This window comes from Arvicanthis niloticus, chromosome 23 (genome assembly GCF_011762505.2).
Source record: "Arvicanthis niloticus isolate mArvNil1 chromosome 23, mArvNil1.pat.X, whole genome shotgun sequence".
NCBI lineage: Eukaryota > Metazoa > Chordata > Mammalia > Rodentia > Muridae > Arvicanthis > Arvicanthis niloticus.
This window is the reverse complement of record NC_133430.1, coordinates 35,567,945-35,583,823: the sequence shown is the minus strand read 5'-3', so window position 1 is coordinate 35,583,823 and position 15,879 is coordinate 35,567,945. Positions and strand designations below refer to the sequence as shown.

The following is a 15,879-nucleotide window of genomic DNA, read 5'->3' as shown; positions in this document are numbered from 1 at the left end:
TCCATCATCTGCCAATGCTCCTGTGTCTGTGGCTTTCAGAGACTGAGATCCAGGGCTGGTGGTGGGGTGGGTGTGGAGGAGGTGGGATGCTTTTTGTAGGTTGTTAAAGCTGAAACCGATTTTCTGATTTTCCTACCCTGAGAGTCACTCAAGCTGAGCTTGGCCACCTGCTAGCAGAAAAAAAATGATTAGGGGATTTAAGCATCCAGTGAAGACTGAACTTCTTTTAGAGTTGCTAAGGCCCTGGAGGGCTTTGGTTCGTCACGCCCAGTCTCCTGGCTCCTTTGAGGTGGCAGCAAATGCTTCCTTGGGCATAGCTAGTCACTGACACAAGTAAAAACATCTTATCACATATGTTTGGAACCACCAAGAGGAGAAAAAGGCAAATGGCTGGGTTGTTTTTAATGGTCCTGCTATGTTCAAGGTTTCTTTCCCTTTGGGGGTTTTAGAGGCACAGCCTAGCATCTGCTGGCATCCCGAGGAGCTTGAGTCCCAGGGTGGGAAGGTCTGAGTTTCAGACACTGACTGACAATTCAGGAAAAGCTGTTTCAGTGTGGTTATTCCAGGGCAACAGAGGTGAGCAGGGAGTGGCAGTAGGCTGCCTGTGCTAGGGAGCTGGCTTTCCAGGGAGGTAAAGCCAGGCTGTGGGGTGGAGTCCTCTACTGGGTCCTGGGTGATCATGGGACCTGTGAGAGCCATCCTGGGGCTCGGGTCCTTGTGGCTAGTAAGTTCTATGGGCCTCTCAACAGCTCTTGCTGACAAACTGACAGCAGACAAACACTGCCAGAGGAAAGCCTCTCAAGTTTGTTGACTCTGGGGCCAGCGAGGCTGTCAGCACCAGCGACATCATGCATATTAAAACAGAGCTTCTGTTGGTTTTAAGGTCTGAAGTTGTCTTCAATTGTAAAGAGGGGTGTGTGCAAGAATATAAATTTAATCCTACTTATATTTTGTCTATATAAGATACATCAAATATAGATGTAGGCTAGGCCATGGCTTCTGGAGTAACCCAATGTCCCCATATGCCCATGGCTTTTAACAGCACAAAATTTCCCACGCTGCTCCTCGGGCTGACTGGAGCTCTGCTTCACAAGTCCTCATTCCTGGAGGCCCTGGCCAAAGGGACCTCTCTACCTGTGCCCGGGGCAAGGGACCAGAGCTCATCAAATGACATCTACTTTATCCATTCTTACAAGCTCAACCACCAATAGCCAGTGTGCTGTAGCCATGCATGTGCGGGCGTGGGGGTGGGGGCATCAGAACTCCCGGGAGCAGCCCAGGTGATGAGCATTGAACAAACAGAGGCAGTTTGCGCCAGTAAAGCTTAGATGAGAAATGACTTATTTGGGTAGGAAACCCAGGAGTGGGAATTGAAACCAGACTCTTCCCTGTAATTTATTCCTCTCTGTATCTTTTCAAAGCCAACGGCAACATCACTGTCCACAGGTAGTGCCACTCCCGTGCAAGGAGCCATTATGCTGGAGAACAAAGCCCCCACGTGACTAGGGAGTCACCCGGAACTGCAAAGTGAAAAGCAGATCCAGAAACAATGTTACCACACCATAAAACAGAAACAAAACAGTTGACATAAAAACGGAGCCAAACGTCAGAAACAGAACCCTAACACCACTTCTACTGACCCAGGGAAAACAGCAGCCCTAGCCTACAGGCTCCAACATGCTAGGGGGAACAACAGGAGGCCTGGCTTCCCTGAAGGGACTGGTCCTCAGTCACCTGACATTCCTACTCCCATAGGGCTGAGGAGAGGGAAGCTGTAGACCCGACTCAAATGAGCCTTGAGATAAAGAACACCTTAACTCTGACTCTTGGGGTTGGGAATAGCTTGTCTTTTGACAGTTTACCCAATGCCACTCAGTGTCCTGGAAATATAGGCTCCATGTTTTTGTTATCAGTGTGTGTGTGTGTGCATGTGTGTGTGTGTTCCATGCTAGATGCATAACCACCTCACCTTAAGGTGTTAGTTCCTATAGGTGTCCAGAAGAACAACATCCAGAATTAGTTGAATCTGCCAGAGGATCCTTATTGGGATCGTGTCTAACCTTGTCCTTCCTCTGGCTAACAGTTTTCATGGGCCAGGTTCATCACATTCTTGGGCTAGTTGAGGCTGTGCCACTGAGTGGAGCCTGGACTCTTCAGTTCTCACAAATCTGGCTTTATGCCCTGGACTGAGCCAAACCCCAGAGGATCCCCTGACCTAGTGAAGGGGACCTAGGGGCTCTGTGCCTGCCGTGACTTTCCTCTTCTCCGTTTCTCTTCAGGAGCTTGAGCGCCTGAATCAGGTGCTGGAGGCTGAGAAGCAGCAGTTCGAGGAGGTGGTACAAGAGCTGAGAGTGGAGCAGGAGCAGATCAAGAGGTGATGGCAGGCCCTGGGAGGGGCAATGGGAGCTGCCTGGCCCTGGGAGGGGAAATGGTGGGGATGCCCTGGCCCTGGGAGGGGTAATGGGGGTGCCCTGGACCTGGGAGGGGTATTGGGGGCTACCCTGGCACTGAGAGGGTCAGTGGGGGTGCCCTGGCACTGAGAGGGTCAATGGGGGTGCCCTGGACCTGGGAAGGGTAATGGGGGATGCCCTGGCCCTGGGAGGGGCAATAGAGGGAGGGATGTCCTGGTCTTAGGAGGGGCAACAGAGGGGGAGGATGCCCTGGCCCTAGGAAGAGTAACAGAGTGGGAATGCTCTGGTCCTAGGAGACACAACGGAGGGCAGGATGCCCTGGTTCTAGGAGGGGCAACAAAGATATGCCCTGGCCCTGGGAGGGGAAGCAGGGGGGATGCCCTGGCCCTGGGAGGGGAAACAGGGGAGGGGGGAAATGCCCTGGCCCTGGCAGGGGAAACAGGGGGGATGCCCTGGCCCTGGCAGGGGAAACAGGGGGGATGCCCTGGCCCTGGCTCTGGTCCTGGCAGACTGATGTTCAGCCAGACTCAGCTTTTATCAGGAAACCACTTATGGCCTGGTCTTCCCAATGCTCCCGGCCTTCAGTATACCCAGAAGAATATTGAGCCTCATGAGTGGGTCATTTGTGCTCGTTGATAATGGTGTCTTGCAATGGTGTGAACAAGAGTGTTAGACATGGGTAAGAGCAGGCCAGGCTCTTCCACGGAACAAGCCCCTCTGATCTTTGTGAAAGCCACTTACCGGGGTTACTGGCCACAAGCTGCCCTGGCCTAGAACTGCTGCCTGCAAAGATCCCCAACACTCTCCATCTCTCCTGGAGTCCTTTCACATTTTGGTTAATGGCACATTGGAATCTTCAGTCTAGACAGAACTAGTTGACCGTTATAAGCATTAATTGAATTATAACCTCACGAAGGTAGGGCATTTATAGATCCCCAACCTAGGTGACTCAGGCGTAGTCTATCCAGAATCTGGGAACTATTGCTGAGGTTGGTGGTGCTTGGTGTCGTATCCTAATCATCACACTCACCACCACCACCACCATCATCCTCACCACCACCATGGATATTAGTGATAGCCCAGAGAAACTTACTGGTAAAGACCTTATTAAAGGGAATCATTTAGATATGTACTGGGGACGGGGGTGGAATACAGAGACTTCTTTTTCCTAATTTTTAAACTTAGCATACAAATAAGAGAATCTAGTTAAATAAAAAGCCAGACAGTCGTTAGACACTGAATTAGAAGATAAGTCCCCTGGCTTCAGGACCTCACTCACTATCTGGTAAGTGACTCCACCTCATTTGGCTGAGGTGCCTTAGCTGCCCCAACCCTACAGCTGTTTTCAGTACCCAGTGTTGCAGAGCAACATCCAAGAGTCCTACTGAGCCACACAATGTACGGCAGAAACGTGTCTGGAAGCAGAGGTTGGGAAGCATGCCAGTTCAGCTCTCTGTCCCCACAGGGAGCTAGAACTCACTGCAAGATGCCTCAAGGGCGTGGAACAAGAGAAGAAGGAGCTGAGGCACCTCACAGAATCCTTGCAGCGTACACTGGAGGTGAGGAGGCAAGCTAGCCGGCTGGGCTGAGCAATACTGGATTCTCATATTTCCCAGGGAAAGTACCAACAGGAGAATGAGCATGAAGCGAGTTTACCCAAAGGACGTCTCTCTGCTTGGCTGGGGACTCTAGCGGGCACATGAGACCCAAAGCATGGACTGGTTAGTCCCAGGCCCAGAACAAAAAATTCCAGCTTGCCCTTGTGACGACCGTGGCCGCAGGAAACCGGCTTTTTGTAATGCTGTTATTTTTATACCAGAGGCAGGATCAATTAGTGCCACCCACCACATCCTTTTGTGGTTCCTAACTTAGCTGCTCCTGGGTGAAATTGAGCATGAAGGGAAATCTCAGCTTCCAGGTCACTGTCATCTGATACAAGAGACTGAGAGTGGTAGGGGCAAGCCGCATGTGTCAAGGACAGAGAACAAACTTCTTAGCATAGCATGCAAGCAGTCCCTCCGCTGCCCCTCCACTCCCTGCTCCAACCACTGAACTCATATCCCCAAGGACAATAAGATTTTTCAGCCCCCACACCACAGCCCCATGGTTGCTTCTAGGCCACATAGCCTTCTCATCTCTTTTTCTGGAAAACTATTTGTCTTCAGACTCTTTAGTCAAAGCTTCCTTGATTCTTCTAGGTAGGCATTTGCTTTGTGTCTCCATGCATTTTGCACATCGGTTACAAGATTAACACTCTGGTTATGTATTTGAAATGTGGGCTTCACTTGACCATGCCTTAATACCATGTCAAAGTCCTGCATCTGAAGTAAGTGTGGGACCAGGCATCTTAGTTGAATCCATGAGTTGTCATGAAGGCTGTAAGAGTTTTAGTCTCCTTAGTAACTGGAACCTTGGTTTGTTTCACTTTTCTCATCATGGGGAGTGGTTACCATGGATATTTTCAATGGCATAATTTCATTGTAGTGTTAAGATACTGGTTGATAAATGTAGAGAACATCTGAATTTATTTGTGGGCTGACCCTTCTGGGCATTTTTACATGAGCCCAATATATTTTCTTTCTCCTTGAGGAACACGGGCCTCAAAAGATCATGTTGCCCTAAGGCCTTGACATCTGGCTCTGACAGGTGCCATCTCTATTGGAAGTCACATTGGGTTCCTCCTTGTCTGTCTTGATGAAGGAGTAACCTGGCCATGTTCTAAGAAAGGAGATCTTGGAATGAGACATGTAAAACATCCTCATGGAGGATTGAAGGAGGAGTAGTTTACTCTCTGGAATTGTAAGAAGACCAGGGCAGCCATGCTGGAGAGCTAACCCCTGCTCCTTCTCATCCTTCTTGTCTTTGTGCCAGGAACTCTCTATAGAGAAGAAGAAAACCCTAGAGATGCTGGAGGAAGATAAGAACCAACCACAGCCCTTGACCAATCAGAGTGAGCAGCCACTGGCTAATGATGGTCTCCATAGCAACCTCAGGCAGATCGAAGAGCGGATGCAGGAGCTTTTGGCAGAGAAGCTTCTGGCAGAGAAGAGGTGAGGCACCTGAGGCGGCCAGGTCCTCCAGCATCTCAGGACCCATGTCTGCCCTCGAGTTAGACAGCTGGGCTAGAGTTCTAGCTGTCATTCACATGATGGGCCACTTACTTCCTTTCTGCCTATGACCTGGCTTTTTCAAAGCTGACTTAACCAACCATACAGAGCACCATCAAAACACTGTCCATGGCCAGCCAGCAGGTTGCTTTAGCCTCCACCCACCCAACCCATGAAGAAACAGCCTCACTGGGGTCGGGGGACTTCTCTGAGGTCAGAAAAGTAGCAATCCCCAAACAGCTAAGCCTCGGGCTCCTAGCACCCCACCCCACCCCTCTCATCACCTAGCTGACTGGACCCAGAGAGGACTCAGTCTTATGCTAGGCATGTCTCTAGCAGGCGTAAGCCCCTTTGTAGGCGACCCTTGGGTAAGCACCTCTCCTGCTTGCAGGATGAAGGAGAATGAGGAACGCTCCCGGGCCCTGGAGGAGGAACGGGAGTTCTACTCAAGCCAGTCTCAAGCCCTGCAGAACTCGCTGCAGGAGCTGACTGCAGAGAAGCAGCAGGCCGAGCGGGAACTCAAGGTGTGCAACCTGCATGGGCCTTGTGCTCTGGGCCTCCATACTCCTGGGGACTCCTGCCCATCCCTGTACTTCACAGCCACCCCAATCCTCTCTCCCAGTGTATCCAGGTGTGAGTTTATCAAAAGAGTAGCAGACGTTTTATCATGGATAGAAAGTGTGATAGGCCCTGGCCCAGTCATCTGGGTCATGGGTAAGGCGTGGAAGCAAAATGTGGAAAGTTCTATCCAAGCCTATTGAGTGCACAAAGATCAGGGAAGGTATCCTGGCTATTTTTCTCATTACTGTGATAAAGTACCTGTCAAAAATCAGCCTATGGAAGGAAGGGTCGTGGTTTGAGGGGCAGATAGTCCATCCTAACAGGGAAACCATGATGGTGGGAGTATGAGGCAGCTGGCAACATTGTCTGTAGTCAGGAAACAGAGCGAGAATCCATACCTTCTCTCCTCTCCTGTTTGTTCAGTCGGGGACCTCAACCCACGGGACACCCAGGGTGCACCCTCTACCCTCAGTTAAACCTTTCTGGAGATGTTCCACAGACGCATCCTGAAGTGTGTCTCCTAGGTGATCCTAAATCCCATCCAACTAGCAATGAAAATCCACCATGACAGAAGGCTTCTGGGGAGGTGGGGAGAGCTCCCTGGACTCCTTCCCTCTTGGCCATCCCTCCACGTAGGCTGAAGTGAAAGTACGCATGGACCTTGAGAGACGACTCCGGGAGGCAGAGGCGGCCTTGCGGAGCCTGGAGCAAGGCCTCAATTCCAAGGTTCGGAACAAGGAGAAGGAAGAGAGGATGCGTGCTGATGTGAGCCACCTGAAAAGTAAGACCCTCTCTCCAGGGATCCGCTCTAATCCCAGAGCTCAGCCCCCATAAGCCCAAGCCCACCAGAGCCTGGAACAGGCCTAGCACTAACACATGTGAAGTGGTTCTTCCTGTTTCTCCTCAGACACCATCCTGTAGGAGTACCCTTGGCAAAGCCTCTTTGTGGCAGTTGAGCCTGGAATGAGGATATGGACGGAAAGCCTGGAGTTTTGTCCTCTTTTTTTAAAAGCTCAAAGCTTTGTTCCCAGCAGGTCTTCCCTGTTGATAGCTATAGGTTGTAGTTTGAGGAACAAACTACGTTCCATAAAGGATAGATCAACTTATCTCCCGCCGGACCAAACCAGTACTTAGGAGGAGAAGGACAGGCCCAGAGAAAGACACAGTCAACTTCTCCTTCCTGCCACCAGGGTTCTTCGAGGAGTGCATCCGGAATGCAGAGCTGGAAGCCAAGATGCCAGTTATCATGAAGAATTCTGTGTACATCCACAAGGCGGCCACTCGCCGAATCAAGAGCTGCCGTTTCCACCGCCGCCGGTCCAGCACTTCCTGGAATGACAGTGAGCAGCCATATACTCTGGTGGGGTCAGATGGAACAGGCTGTGGGCTACAAGGCAGGAAGATGGCAAGTTAGAGAACAAAGTTAGACAAGGCTGGACAGTATGTCCTGGAACATGGCTCTCCCAGCCTGGGGTAGGAAGGACCAAGTGAAACTCAGCAGCATGCAGGGTTGGGATGAGGGGGGGAGGAAGGGTGGGCTCAGCATGGGGGAATGCCATTCATGGGGCAATGGGTTCTCTCGTCTCCACAGTGAAGCCATCCCAGTCCTTCTTGACCTCCCAGCTAGAAGCCAACAACATAGAGGAGCTGAAAGAGGTGGCCAAGAGGCTAAGCAGAGACCAGCGCTTCAGGGAATCCATCTATCACATCATGGCCACCCAACCTGGGGCCTCTGCACTTCCCAGGGGAGGAAAGTAATGGCAACTCCTCCCCCTCCTTGGTGGGACTCCCCTTGGTCCTCTCCACCAGAGTACTGCTGGGGGAGGGCCACCCTCATTCTCAAAGGAGGCGATACCTCCTCTGCCTCACCCAGAGCCCCGACCTTGGAGGTCAGAAGAGAGTATTGGAAGAGAGTATTGGATTCCCTGGAACTGGAGTTGTGGATGGTTGTGAGCTACAGTGTGGGTACCGGAGTCAAATCTGGGTCCGCTGGAAGAGCAGCAAGTGCTCTTAACCACTGAGCCATCTCTCCAGGCCCAAGCCCTGACCTTGGTGGTGTGGGTCCACTCTGGGTGCTACCTGGTTGTCATGATGAGGCCTGGCTCTGTGTGGTATCTGTTGGTCAAGAAGAGAAGTCGTCTATTCCATGAGGACTGAAAAGTTCCTCTGGTACCTACCATACCCCTTGGTGACTCTGCTGCACTGACCCTGGTCACATGACACCTTCTAACTCTCTCTTCGATCCTGATCCTCCAATACAACATTTGTCCAGGCCCTGAACTTACGTCCTTGGAGAGGGAAGAGCAGGCCCTAAAACTCAACCCCAGGTTCACAGCACCCCACACCCTCTCTGTAGTATTCCTCGGGGCTGCCCTGGCTGTAAGGCCACCCAGGTCTCCTATTCACAAATGGGTTTCTCCATACATAGCTCCAGCAACTTGCTGGAGGGTGCAGGAGACATGTGTGATCCAGGGTTTTCCTAAAGGACACACAGCCAGATCAGGAGTGAAAAAGCTTTTGTATTAGCCACAGTCAGGCAGAACTACAGCTGCCTCAGGCTCTTGTGACCCTGTTGCTCTGAGATCACAGAGGTCTGTCTCTCTCCTAGCTGGCTCACCTTGCTGCCTCCTCTCCCTGCAGTGGCCTCACTCTGAACCAATGTAGCCAGGAACCCACCACATAGGAACATGGGCCTGTGGGGTACCAGTAGCCGTTGGTTGGTTCAGTGTTGTCAAAGTGACACTGTAACACCAGCCTGCAGGTTTTATGGATGACCACTACCCTTCAGGAGGCCAAGAACTGTGGAATGTGTTTCTTATCTGTGACAGTCTTTTGGGTGCATCCCTCAGAAGTTGCCTGAGTCTATCATTCTTGCCAAACAAGACTTGAGGCGGGGGGGGGGGGGGGGGGCAGAGATTTGTACAGTGGTTAAGGGCACTTACTTTTCTTGTGGAGGACCAAGACTTGGTTCCCAGCATTCCATGTGGTAGCTCACAACCATCTGTGACTTCATTTGCCAGGAGATCCAACACCTTCTCCTGACCTCCACAGGCACTCGGCACTCACATGGTGCATGTATATACATGCAGACAAAACATTCATACACATAAAATAAATCTTGAAAAAAAAAGTTTAAAAGAGGCTGGGTGCTAAGACAGTGCTGAATCAAAGGCATCTATTTTCTGTTCAGAAGATTGAAGCATCCTGAGGTGGGGACAGATGTAGCTCCAGGGAATAGCCTTTGTCAAGGTCTGGGCTGCCCTGTTCTCCGGGGACCCTTCTTGGTGAGGGTGGCCTTAGGGTGTTTTGGAATCAGTGCATCTGAGTGTAAATATAAAGCTTTACATGTGTATAAACCCGCATAAACCCAGAGCTTGTCTACAAAATATGTATGTGGAATGGACTTTGAAATGAAGATGTATAAAACCAGATTACTGGTTTTGTTTGTTTTTAAAGAATTAATAATGGCTTGCTCGTGGAGAAAATTTCAAGTGCATTGGTGTTCCTGGTCAAACTATTAACCAGAAAGAAAAATACTGCTGTACAAGAATTCCTCCAAGTATGTATTGTATCTTGTTTATTCATTCAGAATTGTAGATAGCCCAGGCTGGCCTCAAGTTCAGTGTTTCTGAGGATGACCTGCTTCCACCTCCTGAGGACTGGACTTCAAGTAAACTAGGCAATACTTTACCAACTGCTAGTACATACCCAGCCCAGTAATTTATAAAGGATGGAAACTCCCTTTGCAGACCAGGCTGGCCTTGAACTCAGCTCTGCCTATCTCTGGCTCCTGAGTGTGGGGATTAAAGGCACTGTGCCACCAACACTATGGGATAGGTTCCCACTCTTAATACTATTGTAATGGCAATTGAGTTGGTTTTATTTTTGGATTTTCGAGGCAGGGCTTTTCTATGTAGCCCTGGCTGTCTTGGAACTCGCAGAGATCTGCCTGCCTCTGCCTTCAGAGGTCTAGGATTAAAGGTGTGTGCCACCATTGCCCAGCAATAATTAAACATGAATTTTAACATGAATCTGGGAGGAGACAGACTCAAATCTTAGCAGTGCTTTCTGAGCACAAGTACCAACTCCCCAGTTCATTTTGTCTTCTCACTCTGTACTTTCTATGCTTCAGCCAAGTCTAGGTTACCTCCAACCATATCTAACACAGCAAATACACACACAGAGGTGCATATATACCAACCAACATCCCTATACGAAAATATGGAGGGCCGGAATTACTTACTGGAAATATTGACATGACATATAACATTAATATTATATAGTACTTTCTAAAAGTAACTCTTAATCATTGGCTAATTAATTAAGTGCGTTACTTCCTGGCAGTGTTTTCAAAGTAGTTATTCCTAGAGATGTGCTGCCCCCTGCAGGCCACCCATGGAATTGTATTGTCCTGTCCTGCTTGTTCTAGCTGAAAACTTCCGGTGACTGACTTCTTAATAATTAACTGAAAACTATGTGTTTCCACCCTGAGGTCCTGGATGTCTCTATGTTATAAAACCATCAGAATTTTCCTCTGACTTGAGTATAGAACAAAAGCACAGCCTGAAAGAGACAACGTGCCTGATAACTTCAACACTCACACCAGGAATGGGCAGTCTTGCCAGCTCTATTTCATAAGCATGCTTTGTTTCATAATCAGAAGGAGAGGCAGAAATGAGTTACAGGATTCTCCTGTTACTCGGTTAGTTTCCTGCAGAAATGAGTTACTGTCATTCAGTTAGTTTCCCAGCTGAGGACGTGTGTCATGCAGGCTGCCCTGGTGTTTACCGTTTCCCAGCATACTCAGGGGCTCCCCATTTGCCTACCATGAATGTCCTCATGGAATGGTCGCTTGTCTCTGATGCATTCCCACAGTCTTAATGACTTTTCTTGTTTCTGCAACCAATTATGGAACCAGATATAGAGCAAGGAACAGGTTATTTTGACTTGCTGTGAGGGTACAGACCCTGATGGTGGGGAAGCCATGGCAACGGAAGCTTGGGGTGGCTGGTTGTGATGGTGCCACCTCAAATGAGAGTCTTCCTTTTGGGACAATCTCTGCCAAGGATGATCACAATTGGAGTTCTCCACTTCTCTCCCTGTGTCTATAGTCCACCCACAGGGCTTTGCTCTGTATTCATTGAAAAACACAAAAACATGGTATAGGAAAGAATTCTTCTGGCTTGTATTAATTTATTTTTGGTTTTGTTTTGTTTTGTTTTGACACAGGGTTTCTATGTGTAGCCCTGGCTATCCTGGAACTCATTCTGTAGACCAGGCTTGCCTGAAACTCAGAGATCCACCTGCCTCTGCCTCCCAGGTGTTGAGATTAAAGGCATGTGCCACCACCGCCCGGCTTGACTTTTCTTTCTTTCTTTAAAAAAAAAAAAACAACAACAACAACAACAAAAAAAAAAAAAAAAAAAAAACCCCGGGCGGTGGTGGCACACGCCTTTAATCCCAGCACTTGGGAGGCAGAGGCAAGCGGATTTCTGAGTTCGAGACCAGCCTGGTCTACAGAGTGAGTTCCAGGACAGCCAGGGCTACAAAGAGAAACCCTGTCTCGAAAAACAAACAAACAAACAAACAAACAAACAAAAAACCAGAGTTTATAAGGGAATCATTTGGTTTATTGAATCCTACTGACCCAGAATAGCACTCAAATCTGCAAACAGATGTTGCCAACCTATATCTACATGTTGTTTCCAACATTTATATTGGACAATTAAATAATTGTTTCTGATGCTACCATTTTTTTATCTGATGATTTAACTAATCTCTCTCTCTCTCTCTTTCTCTCTCTCTCTCTCTCTCTCTCTCACACACACACACACACACACACATACACACATACACACACATATACACACACACATTGTTCTGGGTCAGGGTCATGGAAGAGTCACAAAGGAGAGGGAGGGAATGTGGTCTGAGAGTAAAAGTCATGCATTCAGTTTAGCTTGTAAAAGTGGGTTACAGGGCAAGTCCAAGGCCTCGTAAGGTGGGCTACATTGGTTTCTTAAAGCAAGATGAACAGGCTGAATACACAGTGGGAAGCAGGTTAGTGCATAGCTCTAAGTGGTCTCCAGGCATATTATTAACTTGGTTGCAAAGCCAGCAAAGGTTCAGTCTCTGAAGGCAAGAGTGTTTTCAGAGGAAGCTGTTCTCACAGCTGCCCCACTGCCTTTGTAGCGGGGAGCCAGGAATGCCACTGTTTAGCATTGACTGATGTTGGTCATGTGGCACAATAGAGGGAGAGGCTCACCAAGATGCTAAACCTTCATTTTCCAAAGGACCAGAAGGGGTCAGCCTTCTTGGATAAGACTGGCACCCAGCTAGCTCACTCCAGTTACTTATTCAAACATTAGCCAAAGCTAATTGGGACTGGGAATGGTTCCAGCTACCAAAGTTATCTTGCCCTTGCTGCCCATGAAAGCAGACAACCCACACAGATCTCAGCCCCTTTTGACCATGGCTAGCCATAATCAAAAGAACTCCAGGTTTGCCAGGAGTGTCTTAGGACCAAGATTAGTGCAGCTGCAAGTTTTCATGTGGCACCAAGTACAGACATTCTAGAGAGACATTTCTTCAAGGTTCAAACAGTCTCAAAACAATATCTGTCTCTACTGATTGACCCAAACATTGCAAAGGGTTTGCTGAGACATTTCACTTACAGCCAGATGCCAAGCCTTTCCTATTCCGATCACTATAGTTTGGTTCTATACATTCAGCCCCAGACTCCAGCCTGTAGCAGCGGTCCCACCCACATTTCAGGTGGGTCTTCCAACCTCCATGTAGATCATCTTGAACAGACACAATCAGTGGTTTGTTTCCATGAGGATTATAAATCCCAGCAAGTTGACCATATTAACCATCATACCTCCCCCCGACCCCCACCCCAAAGACATATTAAAGAAAGCAAGAGACTTGGAAAGCACAAACGTTCCAGCTTAGGAACCTGTCTCCTGTCTCCATCTCTGGAAGGAGGCAATACTCTCAAATCACTAATCACTCACCGCTAAGCCTGGCCCTGGCAGCCTTTTCAAGGGACAGATACATGCTCCAGTCGCAGGAGCAGCCTAGGGTGTCAAGTGTGTTCTAACTAGACAGCAGCTGTTAAACTACAGGGCAAAACCCTGTACATGGAGCCCTGTGCCCCTGCCAGAGGGAAGCTGCTCTGATCTCCAGCCCTATGCAGAGTCTCCCCAAAGTCAGAAACCCCACAGCTCTGATCCAGGAAAGAGCTAATGGCTTCTTTCACCCCATTTCTTGTGAAGAAGTAGAGCAGTAAGGCTTTGAGGGAGCATAAAGTGGTTGGTTCAGCCTGGTAGAAAGAGAAAGTCACTCTGTCCAGTGGGGTTGAATGAAGGTCCTTCAAAAGTTTAGGGAACACACCAAGACCAGGTATTCTGAGATAGATCTTAATAAACCAAATTCCTTGGTGACTATCTCCCTGTATTCCCGCAGTTGGAAATGCAACCTGTCCTGTGTCTCTGTGTCTTTGCTTTGGGGGTGATCAGGTGAAGCTAAAGTGACTCGGGGCTTCTCAGAGACAGAAGCTGTATGTACATGTAGGGCTCCAGGGCACCACCCAGGTGACAAAGAGCAAACTACATTTTGGGATTCATGGTCCTAGGGAACCTGGCACCTGCTCAGTCATGCTGTGAGCACTCAACCCATGACTGTTATACCCTGCCCCAACCATGGCTGGCAGGTGTGTGCCTCAAAAGAGACTGTCCCTTGACAAGCAGCACCTCAACTGACAAGATCTCAGGAGAATCTTGCCTCTCTCCCCACTCCTGTGGAGAGGTGGCCCTGATAGAGAAGGTGAAGCTTCTGCTGGTCACTTGCCAGCCATGTGGCATTGGAGAGCCACTATTTATAGTGATTTATGTATCTATGTATATTTATATTGCAGGAGAGAAGCCTCTTTAATCTTATAAGGTCACATGGATGACTATGGGCTTCCATAATCCAGAATATTCCTGCTCTGTAACCAATAGAAAACTGCCTGTGACTGCCACTAGAGGTCAGAACAGTCAGGCCATCGCTGAAGATGCTCTGGTCAGTTGAACTAAGTGCCACACTGTCCTCCAAATTATTTGAAATGGAAAAGTTTGAGCCAGACATAGTAGTAGCACATGCCTTTAGTCTTAGCACTCACTGGGCAGGCAGAGGCAGGTGGATCTCTGTGAGTTTGAGGTCTATGTAGTGAGTTCCAGGATAGCTAGGACTACACAGTGAAACAGTTTCAAATTAATTAATTAGTTAGTTATTTTCAGCCTTGAGATGAGAACAGGAAAGACAACCAGTTCATCAGCTCAAGGAAAAAATAATCAGTGGAAGATGCCCATTGTCACCTTCACCCCATGTCTGAGACGATGTCCCCCTTCTTCATTCAGTCAGCGTTTATTGTGATTCTACGGTGTGGAGTTTGTGTACTTCCATTGTCTTTTATTAGGCTTTTTATTGTGGTAAAATACGCAATCAAAATTTATCACTTAAAATTATTTGAACCCATTTTTTTTCTCTTCTTTTCTTTTCATTCCTTTTCTTGTCTTTTTGTTTTTTCAAGACAGGGTTTCTCTGTGTAGCCCTGGTTGTCCTTGAACTTTCTCTGTAGTAAACCAGGCTGGTCTCAAACTCAGAGATCTGCCTGCCTCTGTCTCCTGGCCAGTCAAACCATTTCTATCCATGTGACTTAGTGATGTTAGCTATATTCACATTGTTGTGCAATCCATTTCCAGGATGCTTCATTTGGCAAAACTCGGAACCCATTAATAAATAATTCCCTGGCCGGGCAGTGGTGGTGCACTCCTTTAATCCCAGCACTTTGGAGGCAGAGGCAGGTGGATTTCTGAGTTCGAGGCCAGCCTGGTCTACAGGGTGAGTTCCAGGACAGCCAGGGCTACTCAGAGAAACCCTGTCTCCAAAAACCCAAAAAAAAAAAAAAAAAAAAAAAAACCCTGGCCTTACCCCTTGTGCTGGCAAACACCATTCTACTTTCGGTGTCTATGGCAACTTTAGACACAGATGGATCAAGTAAGTGGAACGAGGCAGTATTTGTCTTTTTCTTTACATGTTTGTTTATGTATTGTGTGCTGTACAGCGCACATGTGGAGGTCAGAGGTTAACTTGCTGGAACCAGTTCTCTCCTCCATCACGTGGGTTTCTGGGATTAAACACAAATTGTCGATCTTTGTGTTTGTTCCCACCGACGAGCTATCTCGTGAGGCCATTTTTGTTTGTTTGTCTTGTTAAGGATTTATTTTACTGTGTGTGTGTGTGACTGCTTTGCCCGCACGTATGCATGTATAGTATGCACATGCCTGGTGTCTGAAAGGGGCCAGGAGCGGGCATTGGATCTCCTGGAACTAGAGTTACAGATGGTTGTGAGCTCCCATGTGGGCATTGGGAACCAAGCCAGGGTCTTTTGCAAGAGCACCCAATGTTCTTAACCAGATTCTTTTTTTCCCCACTAGCTTATTTCATTAGCATAATATCTTTTTTTTTTAACCTTGTGTTTTTTGTTTTTTGTTTTTTTTTTTTTTTGGTCTTTTTGTTAGTTTGTCTTTTTTTTATTTTCAGAGCTGAGGACTGAACCCAGGGCCTTGCGCTCACTGAGCTAAATCCCCAAGCCCTAGCGTAATATCTTTGAGCTTCGCCGGTGTCAGGATTTCTTTCCTTAAATAATATCCTGTCAGTTTTTTTAAAAAAGCTAATTGAAATATTCTGACAAGTTGTTGGCTAATGGAGGGGTCCTTGTCTGTCTCAAAGGACAAGGGTTCACTGCCCAGTTC

The 15,879-nt window shown here is 48.2% G+C and overlaps 1 protein-coding gene across 1 annotated transcript in view; it reads left to right on the top strand.

Moving 5' to 3' along the window:
• The window catches only part of Plekhd1 (pleckstrin homology and coiled-coil domain containing D1), a 29,916-nt gene extending 20,935 nt beyond the window's left edge, over positions 1-8,981 (top strand). The window contains exons 7-13 of the mRNA XM_076921836.1: positions 2,280-2,374; positions 3,877-3,970; positions 5,283-5,461; positions 5,910-6,042; positions 6,716-6,860; positions 7,270-7,419; positions 7,671-8,981. Of these exons, the coding sequence (XP_076777951.1) occupies positions 2,280-2,374; positions 3,877-3,970; positions 5,283-5,461; positions 5,910-6,042; positions 6,716-6,860; positions 7,270-7,419; positions 7,671-7,837 (963 nt within the window). The 3' untranslated portion in view covers positions 7,838-8,981. The remainder of the gene's footprint in view (positions 1-2,279; positions 2,375-3,876; positions 3,971-5,282; positions 5,462-5,909; positions 6,043-6,715; positions 6,861-7,269; positions 7,420-7,670) is intronic.
• Positions 8,982-15,879: the final 6,898 nt, after the last annotated feature.